Source organism: Lithobates pipiens, unplaced genomic scaffold (assembly GCF_037356315.1).
Source record: "Lithobates pipiens isolate NorthernLeopardFrog02 unplaced genomic scaffold, aLitPip1_a1.2 Scaffold_18, whole genome shotgun sequence".
Taxonomy (NCBI): Eukaryota; Metazoa; Chordata; class Amphibia; order Anura; family Ranidae; genus Lithobates; species Lithobates pipiens.
In genome coordinates, this window is record NW_027507758.1 from 585,003,922 (window position 1) to 585,029,306 (window position 25,385).

At 45.4% G+C, this 25,385-nt stretch overlaps 1 protein-coding gene across 1 annotated transcript in view; it reads left to right on the top strand.

Moving 5' to 3' along the window:
* The first annotated feature begins 390 nt into the window (after positions 1 to 390).
* The window catches only part of LOC143989115 (uncharacterized), a 149,222-nt gene continuing 124,227 nt past the window's right edge, over positions 391 to 25,385 (top strand). The window contains exons 1-3 of the mRNA XM_077489138.1: positions 391 to 554; positions 22,406 to 22,472; positions 24,431 to 24,454. Coding sequence (XP_077345264.1) covers positions 453 to 554; positions 22,406 to 22,472; positions 24,431 to 24,454 — 193 coding nt within the window. The 5' untranslated portion in view covers positions 391 to 452. The remainder of the gene's footprint in view (positions 555 to 22,405; positions 22,473 to 24,430; positions 24,455 to 25,385) is intronic.

The following is a 25,385-nucleotide window of genomic DNA, read 5'->3' on the forward strand; positions in this document are numbered from 1 at the left end:
ATCTTCTTTATGGTCTTTGCTCATATACAGAATTTGAAAAGAAACAAGGGAATTCACTAGAAGAAAACAAACAAGGCACATCACTATTTGCAATGGTAAATAAAGGCCTTATCGAAACATGTTAATTACTGTATCTATTCCTTTACCATTTATGTTGCACAGTCTACTACTGGTCTTGTTACTGCTTTGTGATGTCCAAGAAAAAAGAGGAAGTCTCTGTGGGACGGGAGACAAAGGAAGATATAAACTTTGCTTATTGATGACTCACGTTTATGGGTTGCCTGGAGCCATTTGTACAATTGCACGCTACTTATGTAGGAGGTGTAGAAGTATGCAAAAATTTTAATATACAACCACCACATTGCTCAGAAGAACATTCACATTTTCAGGAACTCTAATGGTACTAGATTATTCCTATCATCGGTGACTGCAAAAATTCTGGAAAACGTAGAATGAACTGGTCAATGTCGCTATCACAATGTCTGTTGCTGCTCTTCTTCACATCAAATTTTCTTACGCAAAACACAGAAGGACATATGAAGGATCATAGTAATGTAAGTAGAAACCATATTTCATATTTGTTATATTCATTTTATTATTTGCCAGCTGCTTAATCCTGCAGGAGTCCGAGGGTAACAGATTGACCCATCACTTTGATGAGACAAACATTCCAGCTCCTTGCAGTGTCAAACCAACTGGGTCCAACTTTTCCCAGTGGATGACCCAGGGCAGTACCTGACTGGGCCTGCAAAAGGAGTATTATAGCCTCACCAAGCCACTGGAAGATCTTCTCCCACCAGTATGTTATGGAACTACCCTGTGGTTATTCTTCCAGTTAAATGAACCCTAGCGCAGCCTCCTAAAAGATGTAAAAACCACCAAGCAAAATGGGAGATATACTTCCACCAATATGTTATGGAGCTACAGTTTTCTTTCAGTTGGACAAGCCTAGTGACAAATCCTCCCAAAACTGTAATATGCTCTCACTAGACAATTGGTAGGTTTGATATATTGATATCCATGTGCTCAGGGGCTACCCCTTGGAAAAGGACATTACACTCATAGACTTCACACTGCTCATCATATCATTGGATAGTTATTAGTTAGACCAGCAATATAGGAGAGAAATCTAATTTGCACCACTTGTGTTCTATAGTATCCTACCACATTATATCTCTAGCAACTGTCGGGCAGTCTAGAACAGTGGTGACAAACCTGCAGCCCAAGACAGCTATAAGGCTGTATTCACACCTGAGGGTAGCATCTTTGAGCGCTTTTCTGGCGTTTGTTGTGTGATTTTAGCATGTTTTATGTGTGATTTGAGTGTTTTATACAGTGTTTTTAAGCTTTGGTTTTTTTATTAGCCAATAGAGAAAACCATAATCTGGTGCATCATTTGTTGCTAGGTTTTTCAGCTTTTTTAGCTTTTCCATTAGCTTTAATTTCTTTTTTTTTCTTCTTATTATTATTATTCTTTTTTTTTGTTAGGGTATGGGGTTAGAGTTAAGGTTAGGTTAGGATTAAGGATTGAGGTTAGGGGTTAGTGTTATTTTTATTTTTTTTGTTAGGATTAGGTTGTTACTACTACACTGATAAAAATGATTCCATTGGCTTGTAATTTTAACCACTTGCTTACTGGGCACTTAAACACCCTTCCTGACCAGACCAATTTTCTGTACCCAAATGAATTTTGTGTCCTTTTTTTCCCACAAATAGAGCTTTCTTTTGGTGGTATTTGATCACCTCTGGGGTTTTTATTTTTTGCGCTATAAATGAAAAAAGACCGATTTTTTTTTTTTTTAAAACGCATATTTCTTTGTTTCTGTGATAAAATTTTGCAAATTATAATTTTTTTTTCATAACTTTTGGCCACAATTTATACTGCTATATATCTTTGGTAAAAATAACCCAAATTAGTGGATATTATTTGGTCTTTGTGAAAGTTAGAGAGTCTACAATCTGTGGTGCGAATCACACCTGATGTGCTGGTGGCCTATCTCATTTCTTGCGACCCGAACAAGTCAGGAAAGTACAAATACCCCCCAAATGACCCCTTTTTTGAAAGTAGACATTCCAAGGTATTTACTAAGATGCATGGTGAGGTTTTTGATGTTGTCATCTTTTTCCCACAATTCTTTGCAAAATGAAGATTTTTTTTTTTTTTCTCACAAAATTTTCAATGTAATAGGTTATTTCTCTCACATGGCATGTGTATACCACAAATGACACCCCAAAATACGTTCTGCTACTCCTTCTGAGTATTACGATACCAAATGTGTGAGACTTTTACACAGCCTGGCCACATACAGAGGCCCAATATTGAAATAGCACCATCAGGCGTTCTAGGAGCATAAATTACACATTTCATTTCTCAACCACCTATTACAGTTTTGAAGGCCCTGGAGCACCAGGACAATGGAAATGCCCACAAAGTGACCCCACGTGGCACTGACGACACGTGGCACTGACAGATGGCACTGGAGGCAGATGGCACTGGAGGCAGATGGGGCTGACAGATGGGGCTGGCAGATGGGGCTGGCAGATGGGGCTGGCAGATGGGGCTGGCAGATGGGGCTGGCAGATGGGGCTGGCAGATGGGGCTGGCAGATGGGGCTGGCAGATGGGGCTGGCACTGGCAGATGGTGCTGGCTATTTGCTCTGGCAAATGGGGCTGGCAGATGGCACTGCGGCTGGCAGGTGGCGCTGGCAGGTGGCGCTGGCAGGTGGCACTGGCACATGGCACTGGCACGTGGCACTGGGGCTGGCGGCACTGGGGCTGGCGGATGGCACTGGCGCTGGCAGGTGGCACTGGCGCTGGCAGGTGGCACTGGCAGGTGGCAGGTGGCACTAGCAGGTGGCACTGGCGGCACTGGTGGTGGCAGGTGGCACTAGCAGGTGGCACTGGCGGCACTGGGGCTGGCAGGTGGCACTGGCGCTGGCAGGTGGCACTGGCAGGTGGCAGGTGGCACTAGCAAGTGGCACTGGCAGCACTGGTGGTGGCAGGTGGCACTGGCAGGTGGCACTGGCGGCACTGGGGCTGACGGATGGCACTGGCGCTGGCACTGGCGCTGGCAGGTGGCACTGGCGGCACTGACGGCACTGGGGCTGACGGCACTGGGGATGACGGATGGCACTGGCAGGTGGCACTGGCAGGTGGCGCTGGTGCTGGCAGGTGGCACTGGCAGGTGGCACTGGGGCTGACGGCACTGGGGCTGACGGCACTGGGGCTGACGGGCAGCACTGGGGCTGACGGGCGGCACTGGGGCTGACGGGCGGCACTGGCAGGTGGCACTGGGGCTGACGGCACTGGGGCTGACGGCACTGGGGCTGGCGGCAGGCGCTGGCAGGTGGCACTGGCGGCACTGGCACTACTGGCAGATGGCACTGGGCTGACAGATGGCACTGGGCTGACAGATGGCACTGGCACTGGGCTGACAGATGGCACTGGCACTGGGCTGACAGATGGCACTGGGGCTGACACTGGCACTGGGGCTGACACTGGCACTGGGGCTGACACTGGCACTGGGGCTGACACATAGATCGCTCTCCCTCCTCACACGCTGTCTCTGTGTGAGGAGGGAGAGACACGGCAATGGGAGATGATCTCATATGTTTACATATGAGATCATCTCCCATTGGCAGCTGCGATCGCGCTGTGAACGGCCGCTTTGATTGGCCGTTCACGGCGATCTGTATTTGCCTGTCTCCAGGAGACACGGCAAATACAATACTTCCGTGATGCGCGCCCCCGGCGGCGCGCATTGCGGAAGTAAACACCAGGCCGTCCAGGGACGGCCAGGCGAAGGAAGCCGCCCGCTCTAAGGCCGTCATTCGGCTATAGGGCGGGCAGGAGGAGGTTAACATACAAATTTTATAATTTTCAATAAAAAAATAAATGTTAATGAATGTTACCTTACTTAATTTTTATTAGTTCTTAAAACACACCTTTTACATTTACAAAAATAATGTATAATATTGAGTAATCTAGACAAAACTTTTAAGGTACAGTGGAACCTTGGTTAACCCCCCTGACGGTATTCCCGAGTCTGGCTCGGGGTGGAATGTTTATGTCAAAAGCGGTAACCCTGAGCCAGACTCTGGACCGCTTCGCTGGATCCAGGAGGACGTTTACTTACCTTCTCCCTTGGATCCAGCGATGGCCCCGCGTTGTACGAGCGGCTCGTCCTCCGCTTGATTCATCACATCGCCGATCTCCGTGCCCAACGAGCATTGCGACGCACGGGGACGGAGATCGGCGCCAAATTCAAAAAGTGAAACACACAGTATACATACCGTATAATGTAATCTTACAGATTACATTGCTGTATGTAATAATTTCACATCTCCTTTGTCCCTAGTGGTCTGCCGTGTCCTGCATGCAGTTTTATATTATAAAAATGGTTCTTTATGCCTGGAAACTGGAGACTGTCCATAGCAACCAAAACTGTCACTTTACATCAAAAGTGATTTTAGACCAGCTAGAAAACAGCGCTAATAAATTGGAATCACTCGCAGAATTGAGCGATAGCGATTTGTGGGGAGATCCGTCATCAAATACTGAAAAGTAATGACAGTGACAATTCTGCAACTGAGCAAATTTCAGTGTTTTTGATTTGATTACATTATTGAATATTTTTTATTATTGTTATATTATTATTTAGTACAATTATTTATAATTATTTATTATATTACAATTTATGATTTCCTTTTTTTAAACGTTATCATACCCGGGATGTCTGCTAGACTCTGGTTTGGACAGATTTAAGTGAGTTATTGCTAAGAATTACAGGACTACAATATAAAACACCAAATTTTCATGCAAAATAATTGTACCGCTTTTAGCACCTAAAATCCGAAATAATCGTACCGCCAGGGAGGTTAATGAGTAACGCGGTTAATTTTTTTTTTAAATCCTGACTCGGTTTGTGAGTGTTGTCTCACAAAAACAAGCAGAATTCAAGCTAATGGGGTTTGCAGTATTGCATTTGGCTAGAGGTGCGGGGGCGCCGATGACACTCGGAACGGTTCGGAGCTGTTCGGAGATACTTGGAATCACTCGGAAATACTCTAAAACACTCGGAAATACTCCATTCTCCGGTGTTACCGAGCCTTTCCGAGTGTTTTTGAGCCTTTCCGAGGGTTTCTGAGTTCAACCGAGCTCTCCCCGAGTACCTCTCCGGTGCCCCCCACCTCTGGCCACATGCAGTATTGCATGCAATAGAAGTCAATACGGAATGAATTGTCTTCATTTCCATTGACTTTTTATTTATTTAAAAAAAAAATTCATTTGACTGAAATTGCGGAACGCATATGTTTGCCAAACGTGCAACTGCACGAATTTGGATGCTGTATATATTAGTTTGATGTCTTTTGAAACTTTGAAAGCCTGCACAAGGCAGTTCCCATACGGTTGAGGCCCATCAGGACAAAAGAGCGCCAACAGTGACTAGAATTTTTCCAAATCACGAAAAAGCCATGATGCAGGGCGAGGGACCACCAGCTGTTCAGCTTAAAAACGATTTTGTTCCACAAAAATTAATGTTCGGTTCTTTGAGATATTGGAATTCAAATTCAGATTATGTAACATAAAGCTCTGCCCACTTTGCACTCAATGCTATTAAAATTTAAAAACAAAGATGGCATTCGTTTGTACTGCATTTGTGCTGATTTGTGCTGCAAAAACGAACATATGTACTGGTTTGGTTTCAGAGATATTACGCATTATAGTTGATGAAACCTCTCCCACTTTGCACCACATATTTTTACATTTTAAAAACAATTTATACAATTTGTTTATGCTGATTTGTACCACAAAAACAAAGGTTCTGCTTGTTCGGTTTTTGAGATATTGAACATTCAACATTTGATTATGTAACCTAAACCCCCTCCCACTTTGCACTTTTATTACATTTCAAAAACAAATATCCCATATTTATGCTGCATTGGCAGGAAAAATAAGTATATTGAGCTTCTCCCATCCATTGGAACTCCCTACCCCAATCTGTCCGACTGTCCCCTAATCTATTAATCTTTAGATAATCCCTGAAAACCCTTCTCTTTACAGAAGCCTATCCTGCTTCTAATGCCATGTACACACAATCGGACTATCCGTCGGGCTTAGTCCAGCAGACAAACCGCCAGACTTTGCAGCGGAGGTCCGCCGGACTTTCTGAACAAGCGGACCTGCCCACACACGACCGGACTTTTCCGGCGGACTAGGTCCGGTGGACAATCCGTCAGATTATGGCGGGAGTCCACTGGACTTTTCAAATGAACGGACTTGCCAACACAGAGAAAAGTCCATTCATTTTGAACGCGGCTCCAGGTAGCGGAACTAGCGCAGGAAGTCAATGTCGCCGCCTCCATCAGCGAGATTAACATCTCGCTGGCCCCGTCACCTGGTATGGACTTAAAGGGGAAGCCCTACGCTGAAAAAACGGAGTGGGGTCCCCCCAAAGTCCATAGCAGACCCTTATCTGAGCACGCAGCCCAGCGGGTCAGGAAAGGGGATGGGGACGAGCGATCCCCCCCCCCCTCCTGAGCCGTACCAGGCCACGTGCCCTCAACATAAGGGTGCTTTGGGGAAGGGGGGCTCCCGGATTCCGATAAGCCCCCCGCCCGCAGACCCCAACAACCAATGGCCAGGGTTTTCGGGAAGAGGCCCTTGTCCTCATCAACATGGGGACAAGGTGCTTTGGGGTGGGGGGGCAGCAGGGCCCCCCTTCCCCAAAGCACCCCCCCATGTTGAGGGCACGCGGCCTGGTATGGCTCAGGAGGGGGGGGCGCTCGCTTGTCCCCACCCCCTTTTCTGACTGGCCGAAGTTTTGAGTCAACTTCTTTCTAAGTCCGCCTGACTTTTGGGAACAAAAAGTCTACCGATAGTCCGATCGTGTGTACGCGGCATAACAAACACTGTTCTACCTCCTCCATGAGCTCATCCTCCACAGCTATTACCTTCTGTATCAATTGACCCTTCCTTTTTAGATTGTAAGCTCTAATGAGTAGGGTCCTCTGATTCCTCTTGTAACAAATTGTAATGTAACTGTAATGTCTGCCTTTATTTTGTTAAGCGCTGCGCAAACTGTTGGCACTATATAAAACCTGTATAATAATAATAATAATAACAATAATAATAATATAATATTGGTATAGTGTATTTTTTTCACATAGCACTCTCATTTTGTATCAGAAAGAATGATTATGGGACTCAGTTATGCTTTTAGACTGAGCTACCCTGAAAACCTAAAATATACCTTTGAAGTTTTTCAGAAGATCTTTTTAGAGCTAGATGTGGGGAATCTATCTTCAAAGGTTCACTCTTTACCCGCTTGCCAACCAGCCACCGCCATTATACTGCAGCAGATCAGTTTTCCTGTGCAAACCGCTATAGGTGTATGTTGGTCTTTGCACAGAAGATAGCTGGCTTGTGCGCACCCGCCCTGTGCCGTGGGATCATACCTACGGGTCCAGCGGACTCAACTACGATTGCGATGTACAGAGGCAGAACGGGGATCCCCTGTTCTGCCAGATGATATGTCAGAGATCTTCCAGTGATCGGGAAGAGTGATCTTTGTCATATCGCTGGCAGCCCACCCCCTTTACAGTTTGAACACACCCAGGGAACACACTTAACCCATTGATCACCCCCTAGTGTTAATCCCTTCCCTGGCAGTGTTATTTATACATTGATCACTGCATTTGTATAGCACTGATCAATGTACTAACGTCACTGGTCTCCAAAAAGTGTAATTTGGGGTCGGATTTGTCCACCGCAATGTCACTGTCCTGCTAAAAATCGCAGATTGCCATCATTACCAGGAAAAACAATAAAAATAAATAAAAGTCCCTAAATCTATCCCATAGTTTGTAGACGCGATAGCTTTAATGCAAACCAATCAATATACGCCTATGTAGCCACTCCAATACCAGGCCTATTCTGGCACTTCTCTCCTACATGTAAAAATCATCATTTTTTTGCTAGAAAATTACTCGGAACCCCCAAACATTATATATGTTTTTTTTAGCAGAAACCCTAGGGAATAAAATGTCGGTCATTGCAACTTTTTACCTTGCACAGTATTTGTGCAATAATTTTTCAAACTCCTTTTTTTGGGGAAAAATTTCATGAATTTAAAAGTAACAAAACAGTAAAGTTAGCACAATTTTTTTTGTATAATGTGAAAGATGATGTTACGCCAAGTAAATAGATACCTAACATGTCACGCTTTAAAATTGTGCACACTCATGGAATGGCGCCAAACTTTGGTACTTAAAAATCTCCATAGGCGATGTTTTGAAAATGTTTACAGGTTACCAGTTTAGAGTTACAGAGGAGGTCCTGTGCTAGAATTTTTGCACACGCTCTAATGCATGCGGTGATATCTCACATGTGTGCTTTGAATTGCGTTTACATATGTGGCCGGGACTTGTGCGCGTGTTCGCTTCTGAACGTGAGGTACCCGTTTACCCGTTTACATTTTTACACTTCTTTTTTTTCATTTTCTTTTGGATCACTTTTATTCCTTTTACAAGGAATGTAAACATCCCTTGTCATAGGAATCTATTGTGACAAGCCCTCTTTATGGAGAGATGCTGGGTCAGAAAGACCCCACATCTCTCCTCCAGGCTGGAAAGCATGAGATTGAGAAAAAAAATTCACCAATCTCATGCTGACAGCCACGATAGTGGCTTTGTTTACTTCCGGAAATGGAAATCTCTATCATCGTCATCCGGCGCCAGACGATTCTTTCTCCGGGCCCCCGATGGCATGGGAGAGCCCGGAGAAGCACCGGATGAGAGCGGGAGGGGGATGTCCCCTCCTGTCGCCTATAACAGGGGTTGACAAATTTGCTTGGAATCTAGGAGCCAGCTAAAAAAGTTAGGAGCCGGGTCCGTGACGGCGATCTGGACCTGTCCCTGGCCTGACATGGAGACGAGTGAGGGGAAGATAGCCCCCAGCCCCCCACCTGTCTCCAAGTCATTGCCCATAGCTCTTAGAGGGACATTTTTAAATTGCATTTTAGTGTAAATATGAGATGTGAGGTCTCTCTGACCCCCGATCTCATATAGAAGAGGACCTGTCATGCTTTTTTCTATTACAAGGGATTTTTACATTCCTTGTAATAGGACTAAAAGTGACACACATTTTTTTTTAAAAGAACAGTGAAAAAAATTAAAATAAAAGTTAAAATAAGAAAAAAATGTTTTAAATGCGCCCTGTCTCGCCAAGCTTGCGTGCAGAAGCGAACGCATATATGAAAGCGGTGTTCAAACCACACATGTGAGGTATCGCTGCGATCGGTAGAGTAAGAGCAATAATTCTAGCCCCAGACCTCCTCTGTAACTCAAAACGTGCAACCTATAGAATTTTTTAAACGTCGCCTATGGAGATTTTAAAGGGTAAAAGTTTGTCGCCATTCCATGAGCGGGCGCAATTTTGAAGCGTGACATGTTGGGTATCAATTTACTCGGCGTAACATTATCTTTCACAATATAAAAAAAAAAATTAGGCTAACTTTACTGTTGTCTTTTTTTTATTAAATAAAAAAATTTTCCCCGAAAAAAGTGCGCTTGTAAGTCCGCTGTGCAAATACGGTGTGACAGACAGTATTGCAACGACCACCATTTTACTCTCTAGGGTGTTAGAATAAATAATAAAAAAAAAATATAATATATATATATATATATTTTTTTTTTTTATATATATATAAATATATATATATTTATGGCCCAGAGCCCTCTGACCGATACGGATAAGGATGACAAACAAGGTTAACACAAACTCGCTTACTTGAACCGGACCTGAAAATGTGCCCTGGCCTAACGTAGGGTATACCAAAATAAGGGGGCATACCCTTGATAGAGAAATGAGTAATAAATGAAATGAAAATGAAATGGAGTGAAATGAGTAATCGCCCGAGGAGTATAATGCTTGAGAAATGCCCTGACAGGGGATGGGTGGGTGGGTATCGCGCACCGGAACCGACGAGGGAGCCAGGCGGACGGGCTGGTTATATACTCCACCGGGCTCCACCCATAATTCCAGGCCACCATACTGGCCTTTCCATTTATGGCCCAGAGCCCTCTGACCGATACGGATAAGGATGACAAACAAGGTTAACACAAACTCGCTTACTTGAACCGGACCTGAAAGTGTGCCCTGGCCTAACGTAGGGTATACCAAAATAAGGGGGCAAAAACATACAGGTAGGGAATGCCTTTATTGATTCGAGTTTGTTACTGGGTGAGCTTGACAAAGGCCTGGGCCATCTCTACTTGCGGATTGGGTATGTAACGGGCGAAACAGGTGGACTTCCATCTACCCAACTTTTTGATAACGTGGACCGGGACCCCTTGGCGGGAGGCAGTTGAAGCCGCTCCGATCCGAAATGAATGTCCGGAGTAGTGAGCCGGATTGAGGTGAAGGATGCCCAGGAGTATCCTGACATGCTCCATGAACTGGGCTGCGTTCAGTGGCTTACCGTGGAATGGCAGAAGCGGGCCAGTTCCTGGTTGATCGGCCAGAAGGGTCAACAAGCGGGTGAGAATGGCGACCGGGCACCAGCGGTTGTTAGTTTTATAAAAATGTATGTCCGTACCTGGGCCAAGCTGCTGCGTCTTGGATACTGCTATATGTAGGATGAAATGGTCTCCGTGCCTGACCAGGTGGTGCTTGCATAGCGTGCGAGCTGAGGGGCTACTGGAGGTAAACTCGCCTGGCCGTAAGAAGCCGTAGAAGGCCAGGTGTATGGCTGCTTGTATAATGATACTAGTGTGGAGTCCGAAAGGTGCAGTGGCCAGAATATCAGACATGTTTCTGAAAACGTCTCCTGTGATAGGCAGGCGTTTGGGGGAGGCCGTAGGCTGGCGTTTCTGGATGCCGCGCATGACGGCCCGAATGGCATGAAAAGTGAACAAGGAGGGTTCGGCAGGGTCCTGGAGGGACGTAAAATGTTGTACCCCGGCCAGGTATAGCCGGATCGTGTTAAAGGATAACGCCAAGTCCGAGTGGCAATGGGCAATGAAGGCCAGGACTTGCTTGACCCGGGAGGTCTCTGTGGAGTGAGATGTTAAGAAACGGTTAAAGGCCCTCCAGGCTGTTTGGTAGGCCTTGCGGGTATTGTCTGCGAGGGAGTGATTGATGAGTTGAGTTGCGGCTACTAGGTGAGGGGTTAATCCAGGGTCAGTTGAGACCAGTCCGGGATAGCTGCTGACGTTGGTCCGGCTCCGGGCACCTGATCAAAAAAGGAAACTAAGTTAAAGCGGGAGAGGGCGTCCGCTGCCCGATTACATTTACCGGGGATAAAGGCACAATGAACCTTAAATTGAAACAATAACGAGAGCTGGACCAGTCGCCGCAGGAAGGACATAATCTCCAGAGACTTAGACCTGCCTTTGTTAATGATTTCCGCAGTGGCGAGATTGTCCGTTGAAAAGGTCACTGTTTGACCGGACCAACTGCGGCCCCACGTGTGGGCAGCGGCTACGATGGGGTACAACTCGAATAGGGAGGACGTCTCGGTGAAGCCCGGAATTGCCAGTATCTGAGGAGGCCAAGGGGCTGCGAGCCAGAGGTGGCCAAAAATTGCCGCAAAACCCGTGGAAGCCGCTGCGTCGGTCACGACCTGCGGTGACGAGGAGGACACGGAGGGAATGAACAGGGACACGCCATTCCAGGACGTCAGGAATTCCTCCCACATGGCAAGATCTGCTATGGCTGCGGGGTCCAGGCTGAGGACGTGCTCCGGGTCTTGTGAATGAGACAGTAGGACTAACAGGCGCGATACGAAAGCGCGACCTTGAGGGATGATGCGCATAGCAAAATTAAGCATACCGAGAAGGGACTGTAGCTGCCTCTTGGTGCAAGTTCTGGTGCGGGTGAAGTCCCTCATGACCGACCTGATGCGGCTTAGTTTATCCGGGGGGAGGCTGGCCTGCATAGTGCTGGTGTTTAAGCTGACCCCGAGGAAGGTGATTGCCTGCGCAGGGCCCTCCACCTTGTGCTCAGCAATAGGGACGTTAAGGTTATTGAAGACCACCCTTAGTTTATCCAGATCCCCTGGAAGGGAGCCAGGTGACTCGACCAGCAGGAAGTCATCCAAATAGTGTATGACTCCCTGGCACTGGGCTACGTGCAGCAAGATCCATGCGAGAGCCTGCGCAAACGAGTCGAAGAGCCAGGGGCTACTCTTGGACCCGAAGGTTAGCTTAGTGGCAAAATAGTAGAGCTCCCTCCATTTGATGCCATGCCAGCACCAGAGAGATGGATGGATAGGAAGGAGCTTGAAGGCGTCCGAGATGTCGGCCTTGGAGAGCCATGTTCCTGTGCCTGACTTGAGAATGGCCTGGATGGCCGTATCTACGGATGCGTATTTAAGGGAGAACTCCTCAGAGGGGATAAGAGAATTAAGACTGGGGACAGAGGAAGAATAAGGCGCTGACAAATCGTAGACCAACCTAAGTTTATTGGAGAATTTGCCCTTGACAAGCCCAATAGGGCTGACTCGCCAGGTGTTAAATGGGGGCTTCGTGAAAGGGCCTATGATGAAATCCCGGTCTAGCTCTGCCCGTAATAGCTGGTCGATGGCTTGTACGTCCGTGGCTGCTGACCGCAGGTTCTGGCACTCGTGTGTAAGGTGGGGGAGAGAGATAAGTCCTGTATGAAAGCCCTGAGTAAAGCCCTGAACTAGGTAGGTGGCAAGTGAGGGGGTGGGATGATTGGCGAGGTAGACACTGAGCCACGACACGTTGACCCGGCTTAGTCAAGATTTTCTAGCCTGCTTGACCTCGCACATGAGCCTGGGATGAGCTCTATGACATCGTGAGCATACATGGAGCAGCCTGCACTGGCTGAAATTGCACGACCCGCTGTTGTAGTTGTTACAGATGGCTGCGCCTCCCAAGGTCTTGACCGGGCGCCCCAGTTTATCCGTCTGCGGCAGGCGTACCGGCGCCGGTAGGGCCTGGGCAGTACCTGAGGTCGATGGACCGTCTACGGGCGGGGTTGCCACTGAGCTGGCACACCAAGTTGCGGTGTGAGTAGCCGACTGGCAAATGGCACAAAGGGGAGACCGCAGCCCTGCGAAGTGTCGGCAGAACAACTCGGTGTCCATGACACTCCAATCCGTAGGTATCTGAAATTGGGAGAGCCTGGCGGCCGCCTTAGCGGAGAAGGAGCGGTGATAGTCATAAAATGAAAAACCGCCATATTTATACCCCAGGTCAACTACCGCGTGGAGGTAACGATCCAGTTCCTCCCTCCTGCCGGGGGAGGCCGAGCAGATGACATCCCTCAGCATGCCGAAGGCCAAGGTGAACTCGGTGACCGAAAGCTTCCTGTCCAGCCTGGGGTCTTTGGCTTTGAGGACCACCGACACGTCCCCCCAAGTGTAAGCTTTGTTTTCTGCCAGCTCATGAATGGATATCAGGAGTGAAGCCAGATTGACGTCCTTGCCCTCTAGGATGTCCTTCCTGACGTTGGCTGATATTAAATGAGAAGGGTACACTACTGGTGTACACCCGGGGGTACCTGCGCTGGTGTTCTCCACTGCTTGTGAAGCTGGTATTGGAGGAGAAACGACTGGGCGGGTCTCGAGGAGGGCCACCCGACTCTGAACCTCTGACATTGAGGTCGTCAGGGATGACACCAGCGTGTGAAGCTGCGTGATGGAAGCAGCGATAGAGCCCAGGGAGGCCTGCTGGGCACTATCCTCAACCGCGGCTGGGGGAGGAAAGAGGAGCCCGAAAAGCTCGGCCTTTCTGGCTGTAGCTGGGAAGGGTACACCCCTACGCCTCAACTCGGCTGTCAGCCTGGGAATGGTCCATGTTCTGAAGGACCTTTGGCTGCCGCTCTCTGAGACGAGAGACGGAGACAACGGAGCCGTGTAGTCCTCGCTGCCAGCCTGGGACATGGTGGCAAAATCCAGGCTTGGTGAGCCTATTAATCCTTGGGTCCGGGTTTTTCTCCTATACGGAACCTAAGAGGGTGACATGGATTACAAGACTCGTAGGAGACTCCTGAGCAAACATTTTTTTTTTTTTTTTTTTTAAGAGAAGGATACTACCGCCTGTGAGCGTTTCCCTCCCAGAAGATTCTCTTACCTAAGGAGGCACCTGTCCGACCCGGTGCAGGTTGGACCTACTGAAAACTCGACTGATCTGAGGAGATGAAGGTGAGTTTGTATGAGACTCCTATACCTGCAGAGAGATGTCTAGCTAAATAGTGGAGGTAAGACTGGAAAATGTGATGACAGACATAACTGAAACGAGCTACATAAATGAAACGAGCAGACAACCGAATTTAGAATAACGTGCATATGGCGACAGAGACGTGACTTGGTTGCGTCGCAGATGCAAAATTTCCTTTTCCTTCCCTTTCCCCATTTTTTTGTTTCCAACGCAAATTGCACATAGAACGTGGGGCTCAAGCGGAGGTGGACCCTGCCACGTGGAGCTCAGGCAGGGGGGTGAACCCCGCCACGTGGAGCTCAGGCAGGGGGGGGGGGGGGGCCTGCCACATGGAGCTCAGGCGGAGGTGGAGCCCGCCACGTGGAGCTCAGGCAGGGGGGGGGGGGGCTGCCACGTGGGGCTCAAGCGGAGGTGGACCCCGCCACGTGGAGCTCAGGCGGGGGGTGAACCCCGCCACGTGGAGCTCAGGCAGGGGGGGGGGGGCTTGCCACGTGGAGCTCAGGCGGGGGGTGACCCCCGTCACGTGGAGCTCAGGCAGGGGGGGGACCCCGCCGCGTGGAGCTCAGGCAAAGGGGGGGGGTACTGAAATGTGGCGTAGCAGCTGGGCGCACCAGAACGAATCGATGCATAAGGAATGCGATGGGATTCGAATTGGAGCGTAATAAGTGACAGAAATGATATGCCATGACAAAGACTAGAATCAAGGACCATGCTTGAACCTACGAGTGACTCAGTCTCTGGAGCATGTACAGAAATGAGGCCGAACCTTGGGGCACTTCGAAGCGAATCGGTGCGTTAGAGATGCGACGGGATTCGAATCGGAGCGCGGTAAGTGACAGAAATGATAACATGGTTAGAAATGGCAGAAATGAAATGATCCGACATAACCGACTGACATGATTGAAATTACTGAAATGATTGACATGAAAAGAAATGACATGACGGACATAGTACAAACGGTATGAAATGATTATTTTTTTTTTTTTTCTTTTTTTTTTTTTTTGGTTTGAACAACCTGAGATTGACATTGCCCGGACTGCTCAATTTAGCGTGACAAGCAGACAGCTGTGATTTCGAAACGGTTCGATCGATTCGAACACAATGAAATGAGTCGTTCGGTTTAGCAATGACGTGCTACGAAACGAAGTGCCTGTTGGCACGAACGACATGTACCGAAAAGGTGACAACGACTTCTACGAAGAAGGGGTAGTGACATGAGGTATCGAATACAAGTGTCGCAGTTAAGACGTTCGTGTAATTTAGAGTGAGTGGTTCGTGAGTTCAGGAATCTAGTTTACGTGACTTAATAACACATGAAACGAAAAGGGTGCCGAAGCCCTACCTGCGACAGCCGGCCCAGACGTGTTGTACGACAACGGAAAATTTCGATTAGAGTATAGCGACTCAGACGGCAACCAGACGGACGCTGACGAACGACAAGGCTTTGTCGACACGAGGCGGACGAAAACGTAGGAACTCACGAACCCGGCTCACTGTAAAGTCTCGTGGATAGTCGGCCCTTGATTTCTGACGTATCAGATATCGCACACCGGAACCGACGAGGGAGCCAGGCGGACGGGCTGGTTATATACTCCACTGGGCTCCACCCATAATTCCAGGCCACCATACTGGCCTTTCCATATATATATATATATATATATATATATATATATATATATATATATATATATATATATATATATATATATATATATATATATATAATTTTTTTTGTTTTTGTTTTTTTTTTTTGTTTAGGGGTTCTAAGTAAAGGGATGGAGAAAGACTGGCAGGAAATCAATTAGCATTGTTGGTTGTAATTCCAACGGCCACCACAAGAGGGCGCCAGATTCCAGAAGGAACCATAGGATCACAGAAGGCCTCAAAGCCGGGGGCTCAATTACCGGCCGCCTGCGGCGCGGCCCGACGCGATCGCGCGCGGGGGGGGGGGGGGTCCACGGAGACGGGATACCCCCAGCTATGCTGCCCCAGGCGCAAGGTCGCTGATTCTAGTCGCCAATGCGACCTGGCGACCGGGTTTTGTCGAGCACTGGCCTATAAGAATGATCAAGTGGAGGAACTACTGCTATGATCTTCTTATCGTGCACAGAATCGCCGGCTGGAAAGAATGATATTTGAATGATGCCTGTAGCTGCAGGCATCATTCAGATATCCCCACACAACTTCAAGGACTTCATATGATGTCCTAAGGTATTGAAGTGGGTAGAAGAATATATATCGACCTAAACTGATAAATACATTTAAATAAATTCATTTTTTTTTTTTTTTACATTTTTTGGGATATGTATTATAGTAGAAAGTAAGAAAAAAATTTTTTTTTCAAAATTGTCGTTTTTTTTTTTTTGTTTATAGCGCAAAAAATAAAAATCACAGCGGTAATCAAATACCACCAACAGAAAGCTCTATTTTTGGGAGAAAATTTTGTTTGGGTACAACATTGCATGACCGCACAATTGTCCATTAAAGAGACGCAGTGCTGTATCACAAAAAATTGCCTGGTCATTAAGGGGGCAAATCCTTCCAGGGCTGAAGTGGTTAAAGTGAAAATTACTTTCCTAAAAGGCAAAAAAATAAAAAAGTTAATACATTCTGTTTTCTACTTTCTTTACAGATATATTATATATACATGTGTGATTCAGTTTGATTTCTTGGCTGAGAAAGAGGCATTTTTTTCTTTTTTTTTTAATGTTTACATTTTACATTTGATGCTGCTTTAATAATATTACATTTGTAACACTTTATAAATAATGAATGTTAATTTGTTTTGAAAGCCTGTTTCATTTAAAAAAAAAAACATATTATTGTATTATTTTTATATAAAAACCTTCAAACATATATCAAATACATTTGGAAAATACGTTTTACCAACTTAAAAAAGTGAGTAAAGTACAAGTTAATATCACTTAAAACTATGTAGCTAAGTAATAGGGCAGCACAGTGGTGTAGTGGTTAACACCTTTGCCTAGCAACAAAAGGGTCTCTGGTTCAAATCCAACCACAACACCATCTGCCTGCAGTTTGCATGTTCTACCCTGTGCCTGTGTAGGTTTCCTCCCACACTCCAAAGACATGCTAGTGGGGTAACTATCTCCTGTGTAAATTCACCCTAGTACATGTATGAATGTGAGTTAGGGATCTTAGATTGAAAGTTCCTTGGTGGCAGGGACCGATGTGAATGTATATGTACAGCACTCTGTAAATTGATGGAGCTGTATTAGTACTTGAAATAAATTAATGTATGTATTTGTAACTGACCCTTTGGTCTATAAACTGGGAAAATTGAGCTGGCTTTACTTGAACCTATGGTCTATAAATTGTAAAAGTTTACTTTACTTAAACCTATGGTCTATAAACTGAAAGAAAAAAATAGTAGGCGTTACTTAAAACTATAGTTCCAGACAAATTAAGGTATGTATGCCTAACTTAAAACAGTATGGTCTACAAACTGAAAACAATTGAGTTGGGTTTACTTAAAACAACAAAGTTGAAAACATGAAAAGTCTAATCAGTCAAAAAAAAAAAAGGTTTAGTTGACAGTACTTAAAAAGCTGATGCAAATGCCTCAATTTTTTTAAGTAGACCCAGCACAATATTTATTACAGTGTACTACTACTACTACTACTAATACACAAATAAATAAATGTAAAAAAAATACGCAAATAAATAAAGATAATCATAAATAAATTCAATAAATTAATACTATGTAATAATAAATAAATCATTGACCACTTAATCATTAACCTTAACCCCTAACCCTTAAAAAATAAAAATAAAGTAATAATAAATAACTAAACACCATAACACTAAACACAAAATAAACATGTTATTATTATTTATTTATTTTTTCGTTCAGGTTTGGGTGTTAATTTAATATTATTTTATTATTATTTTAATTATTATTAATAATAATAAATTATTATTCTTATTATTATTTTTTTAAGGTTGGGGTTAAAGTGTTACTAAACCCAGGGCCCTGCATTCACTATATCTGGTCTCCCACAGTACACAGAACATGGAATGCAATTATTTTAGCAAATAAAAACTAAATACCTTTTCTTATCAGCAGTATATAGCAGTCGTGTGAATTCTATAAGAATCCGGCCAAGCACTGGTTAAAGTTTGCAGGAGAAGTTTTCATTCTCCTCTCCTCTCACTGTCCTATGAGGCTGCATGACCCTCTGTCTGGACAGTGCTGATTGTCTCTGTGCTGATCACAGGCACCCTCACAAGAAAAAAAAAACTTTCTATCAATTTATACCAAACTAAGCATGCATAGAGTGACTCCAAAGGCTCTGTCTTATCAGGAGATGGTTTGGGAACTGTGGAAGAAAGGGAGGATCAGAGAAGACAGGTTCAAACAGCCTTTTTACACAACGCGGAGGATTAACCCCTTAGGTTCCACAGGGAGTATAAAAAGCATGCTTACTGCATACACAGACTGATTTTACTGTTGTGGGTTTAGTAGCACTTTAACTATTATTAATGTATGTATTATTACATATTATTAATTTATTTATGATGGTTTTTAGTTATTTGTGTATTTATTTTACATACTTTTTTTGCATATTATTACTATTTTTATTTAAAAAAAATTTCACTTGAACAGAAAATCGCTCAAAACGTACAACTGGCGCATTACTATTTATTTATATGTGAATAATATTGCATAAAAACACACAAATCTTCCTGCTCCGAGGTACAAATAAAGCTTGTTTAATTTCATTACTTTTTTCGTGAATTTGAAAAATTTGGAAATTCGAAAATTCGTAAATTCGAAATTTCGGAATACGTAAATCCGTAAATTTTAAATTTGGAAATGAGAAAATACGATCAGTATAAAGAACGTAGCTTTCCTCCCCACTGCACATCCAGCGTGTTCAGCAAATACAAGCACTCAGACGTGATGTCACCGGCTACTATAAGCGGGGGGCGCTTATCAACATCATTATGTTTTAGGCGGTCGTGGCAGTACAACCCCCCAGCTTATCAACTTCATTATGTTTTTGGTGGTTGGCGGCAGCACCTCCCCCCAGTTATGTGCGATTCACAGGTTGCAGAATGCAGATATATGCGATTTACAGAATTCAGTAATGTGCGGTTTACAGAATGCAGATATGTGCAATTTATGGGTTCCAGAATGCAGTTATGTGCAATTTACAGAAAGCAGATATGTGGGATTTACAGGTTGCAGAAGGCAGATATGTGGGATTTACAGGTTGCAGAATGCAGATATGTGCGATTTACAGGCTACAGAATGCAGATATGTGCAATTTACAGGTTGCAGAATGCAGTTATGTGTGATTTACAGATTGCAGAATGCAGATATGTGCAACTTACAGAATGCAGATATGTTCGATTTACGGGTTGCAGAATGTAGTTATGTGCGATTTACAGATGCAGATATGTGTGATTTACAGATGCAGTTATGTGCGATTTATAGCTTGCAGAATGCAGATATGTGTAATTTACAGGTTGCAGAATGAAGTTAAGTGCGATTTACCGAATGCAGATGTGTGATTTACAGGTTGCAGATATGTGCGATTTACGGGTTGCAGAATGCAGTTATGTGCAATTTACAGAATGCAGATATGTGCGATTTACAGTTTCAGAATGCAGATATGTGCAATTTACAGGTTGCAGAATGCAGTTATGTGCGATTTACAGAATGCAGATATGTACGATTTACAGGTTGGAGTATGCAGTTATGTGCGATTTACAGAATGCAGATATGTGTGATTTACAGGTTGCAGAATGCAGATATGTATGATTTACAGGTTGCAGAATGCAGATATGTGCGATTTACAGGTTGCTTTAGTAGAGCCCTATGTATAATGTGCAGCCTGGTATATTATGTGCAGAGCCCTGTGTATAATGTGCAGCCTGGTATGTGATGTGGATTCTATAAGGGGGTGGCTTATGAGAAGTGGGAGGGGTGGGGTCTTGCGCCCCCCATCCTAAAACTACACCACCTGCCACTGATAAGACCCCAGATCTCTCTTCTACCCTTGAAAGCATCATATAAAAAAAATCTTATGTTTAAAAAAAAAAAAAAAAAGTTGTTTACGTCTGCCCTAGACTGGAAGTGCAGCCATGGTGGTACTCCGGTCCTCCTAGATCATAGCGGTGAGGACATCATGAAACAGATGAAAAACAAGCTGTGGACTGCCGCACTCTTCAGAAGACCACTTTCTTTTATTGGAAAATCACATCACAGCTCAAACACAGCGAACAAGGAAAAATTGCTGACGTTTCACACTAGCTGTAGTGCTTATTCACGGTGAGGACATCATGGTCTTTCCTCACCTCTGTGGCCAGCTATGCAAACCGCCTGATCATTTTCCGGGCTCGCCAGTGAGAAAGTTAAGCCCAAGAAACACTGGCGAACAGCGGGAGGGGGGAGACAACCCCTCAAACTGCTTCTAAAAGCAATCCAGTGGCTAATCAGCAGCTCAGATTGATTTTATCAGAAAGAGAAGCACTGGCTGAAAAAAAATGTATGCTGGAGTTATGTCTGGTAGCTTCAGTCATAACCCCGGTAAACCACTTCAAACTGGTAACACAAATGTACGTTAGGGGGTCTTTAGCTTATAAAGACATTTTAGCAGTGCACTTACAACTTTGTGGCTACATGACCATCGCCGATTTGTGGATACCTGACCATAACACCCGTATGAACTTGTTGGACAGCAGACCATGGTCATTAATATGGAGTTTTCCCCCTCTTAGCAGCTATAACAGCCTCCACTCTTATGGAAGACCTTGCATAAGATTTTGGAGAATGTCTGTGGAAACTCTTGTCTATTTAGCCAAAAAAAGCAATGGCTTGAAATAAGCATGCCAAATCATCTTCAATCACTAGGTCGGGGCTGTAGTTCACTTGCGTTCCTTCACACCAAACTCATGAAACCATGAAGCATTGTGCACTGCAACACGCTGGAACAGAAAATGGCCTATCCGAAACCTAAACTGTGAGCACAAGGTTGGAAGCGTTCACTTGTCTAAAATGTCTTTTTATGTTGAAACTTTAACAGTTCTCTTTATTGGAAACACCTTGCTGCAGGGCCACCATTGGGGGGGGGCAGCCCATGTAGGGGTCTGGGCATCCCAAGGGGCTCAGTTGGTGGGCCCCAACCAATGAGTTGTTGCCTGGTGTTCCGCCACTGTGTGGGGGCCCACTGCTCAGTGCTTCTTCTAGTTCTGATGGGAGATGGACCTCCATCAGTGCTGCTACTGATCCCTTCCCCCCATTACCATCACCACTACCATTCATCCCACCCCCCCCCACCCACATTACCTCTACCACCAATCTCAACCCCCACCACCACCATCACAACTGCCACTGATCTCATCCCACCCACCATTATCACTGCTGCCACTGCTCCCATCCACCCCCTTCACTATCACTGTTGCCACTGATCTCACCCCTCCACCACTTATCCCATCACCCCCACCACCACCGTCACTGATCCCATCCCCCCAAAACTGGGCGAATTTCTTGGGTTGGCCAGTGGGCAGGCCCTGGGAAATGTTAGTGGTCAGGTGGGGCCCAGGCCTAAAGCTGTGTAAAAATTTATGATGGCTGCCCTGCTTTGCTGTGTGGCTTGCTGAGCCCCAAAACCTCCTGCCAGTCTTATACTGTGTGCTCTTTATTCATTCCTACAAAGTGTCCGTGGTCCATGCTCCAGTGGAGTACAAATTCTGTATAGGATTGATTAAAGAATGCACAGCCCATGCAAAGACTTGCCTCAGAGGATTTTGATAAGATTCAGTAGTTTCTGGATGAATGGATGTCTGAATGAATCAGGAAAATGTGAGTATAAGGCTATGGTGCAGTTATACTTTAATATTCACTACTCCATTCAAAATTTCCATGTAAACTTGGCCATATGGCACAGCTTACCAGCTAATGTCAATGCTTTTGAGCCTGGAGTTCATCTTGTGCACCTGGCTGACCCTATAGCTACCAGAAATATACTGAATCAAAGCCATAAAATATACAGTTGTCATGGTTCTGCGCGCCACCCCTTTCTTGTAAACCCATTCCATTTCTTCTTTCAAATATTGGAGGTTGTGCATCCAGGACCAAGTGGCTACAGTCCTGTGCAGAAGCACTGTGAAAAAACCTGTTTAGCCTGGCTGCACCTTAAAGTTGGTGTTAATAAGTTTGTAATTAATTTTTCTTATTTTTGTTTTGTAGAGCGGCTCCATCGCTAACAAAGAAAATGTTAATAAGCCAGAGAACGTACGAGTGAGAGTCAAGAGATGTGAGTAGAACATCTTATATGGGTAATGTTTGAGGAACAAATCAATTCACTGTAGCTTGGCAGGTCAGTGGAGGTAAAATCTCACAAAGTGGGCCCTCAGAGCACTTGCCAAAATGTACAAGTATGGAAGGCAAGAATATACCCTTATGCCACGTACACACGATTGGACTTTCCGGGCAGACCTGGTCCGGCGAACAATATTACGGACTTTGCAGAGGAGGTCCGCTGGACTTTCCAAACGAGCAGACTTGCACACACATAAACTGACTTTCCGGTGGACAAGGTCCAACGGACTCCCCGAAGGACTAAAGTCTGTTCATTTTGAACGTGACTCCAGGTACAACAGGACTAGAGAAGGAAGTCAATCTCGCCGCTTTCATCGGCGAGATTGACACCTTGCTAGCCCCGTCGCCTGGTATGGATTTTAAGGGTAACCCTCTACGCCAAAAAATACACCGTGGGGGTCCCCCCAAATTCCATACCAGACCCTTATCCGAGCACACAGTCCGGCTGGTCAGGAAAGGGGGTGGGGACAAGTGAGCACCCCCCTCCTGAACCGTACCAGGCCTCATGCCCTCAACATGGGGGGTGGATGCTTTGGGAAAGGGGCACCCTGCGGCCCCCCCACCCCAAAGAACCTTGTCCCCATGTTGATGAGGACAAGGGCCTCTTCCCGACAACCCTGGCCATTGGTTGTTGGGGTCTGCAGGCGGGGGCTTATTGGAATCCGGGAGCCCCCTTTAATAAGGAGGCCCCCAGATCCTGGCCCCCCACCCTATGTGAATGAGTAGGGGTACATCGTACCCCTACCTATTCACCTGGGGGAAAAAGTGTCAATAAAAAAAACACACTACACAGGTTTTTACAGTAGTTTATTAGGCAGCTTCGGGGGTCTTCTTCCGACTTCTCTGTGCTTTCCGGTTCTTCTAGCCGGGCTCCTCCATTATCTTCTGTTCTTTTGCCACTCTTTTTCTAGCGGAGGAGCCCAGCTTTCTCCTTCTTCTTCACCGTCACCGCCTTCTTCTTCTTCTTCCTTCTTCTGTTCTTCCGATGTTGACATGTGCTCTCTCCTGCTGTCATGCCATGGACATGTTGTGTGGCGACTTATATAGGCATAAGGGGCGGGGTCACTGGGTGATGTCACTCGGTGATCCCGCCCCTTATGACGTCACAGTCCCAGCATGCCCAGTAAAACCCCTTGAAGCAATACCGGTAATATCGGTCAGTTTTTTGACCAATACCAATACTTCTAAAAAAGTGAATATCGGCCGCACCGATAATCGGTCGATCCCTAATATTTATATATCAAACTTTTTTTGGGCATCCATCCCAATGTCACCTACTGTATATGAGCTTATTGGATATCCTATTCCAAATCTATGGGCATTAATAAATAATTGCCCACTGCCAGCCTTTGTGGTTAGAACAGCCTCCACTTTTCACAGAAGGCTTTCCCACAAGACTTTGGAGTATTTCTGGGGAATTTTTGCCCATTCAGTCAAAAGAGCATTTGTTAGGTCAGGTACTGATGTTGAATGTTACAATTCATCCCAAAGGTGTCCAGTAGGTTGAGGTCAGGGCTCTGTGCAGGGCACCCTTATTCCTTTCACACCAAACTGGCCAAACTGTGTCTTTATGGAGCTGGCTTTATGTACAGAGAACAATCTTCCTGAAACAGAAAAGGACCTTCACCAAACTATGGCCACAAGGATGGAAGTAAGCAATTATCTAAAACATCCTTGTATGCTGTAGCATTATTAGTACCTACACTGGATACTCAATAATATGAACGAGTGTCTGTATTATTTTGGCCATATAGGAGGTGTGATGGTCAGGTGAAAAAAAAATGATTGTATATTGTAAGTCTAGGAATATCCTTATCTTTGCTGTTTGCTGATTAGCCAAGAACACTTTTTTTGATAACAAAAACAAACTGACTTCTCCTTGTTTCTTCACAGTACTGGTACCCAGGGCAGCAGCAGGTAGGTATAGAACCACCATCTGATCTTATTCAAATTAGAATTTGGTTTTATATATATATATATATATTGTAAGGGATCTTCCCGGGGTAGGGTGTGTTTGGACACAGTTCACAGCAGACTTGGAATTTGATAAAGCAGATCTTGGCGTTTATTCGTGGTACAAACAGTCCAGCAAACAAAATATACAGCAACACCGTGCTTTCTAAGTACAACAAAAATAAAAGTCCTAGCCCGGCTGGGCGCTTACTAACAGGTTCTGCTCACCTATCTGACACTTACAAACACAGCGTCTTTCGCCTGGATATCGCAGGGTGAGTTTTAGCTCCAGCAGTGGCTGTGCTTGCAGCTTCCTTCAACACACAGATTGTTCATTCCCTGGCTGAGAAGCAATCACCTGCAGACCCTACAGAGCCTTTAGCTTCCCAGGCTAATTAGGATCCAAGCTCACCTGATCCCAAACCCAGAACTGGATCGGGGGATGTGGAATGACAGGTCCCTCTACCAAACCTACCTGCCATTCCATATAAACCCAGGCCCGGCAAAATTAAATAACAACTCAGCAGCATATCGCTGCTGAGAAACTGATCCATCCTGGATTTACCATCTCACACTGTGTAGCAACCTAGGTGAGATGTACACCCCCTCGATCACTTCTCCAGTGACATGTCTACAATATATATATATATATATATATATATATATATATATATATACATATACACACACATTTAAACCTATTCAGCAGGAAATGTTTCCTTACTTTGTGAAGCAACTAAAAGTCCCCCTTCTGAGTTCCATGCTGGGGCCATTTTTGGGGGTGGGGGCAATAATCGAGCACTAAAGATGGTCCCTCCCTGTTCAGCCCCCTACTGTCCCCTTGAAATGTCACTCCTCTTCTGGATCCTGAGAGAACCTCACCGCTGGACAGCCA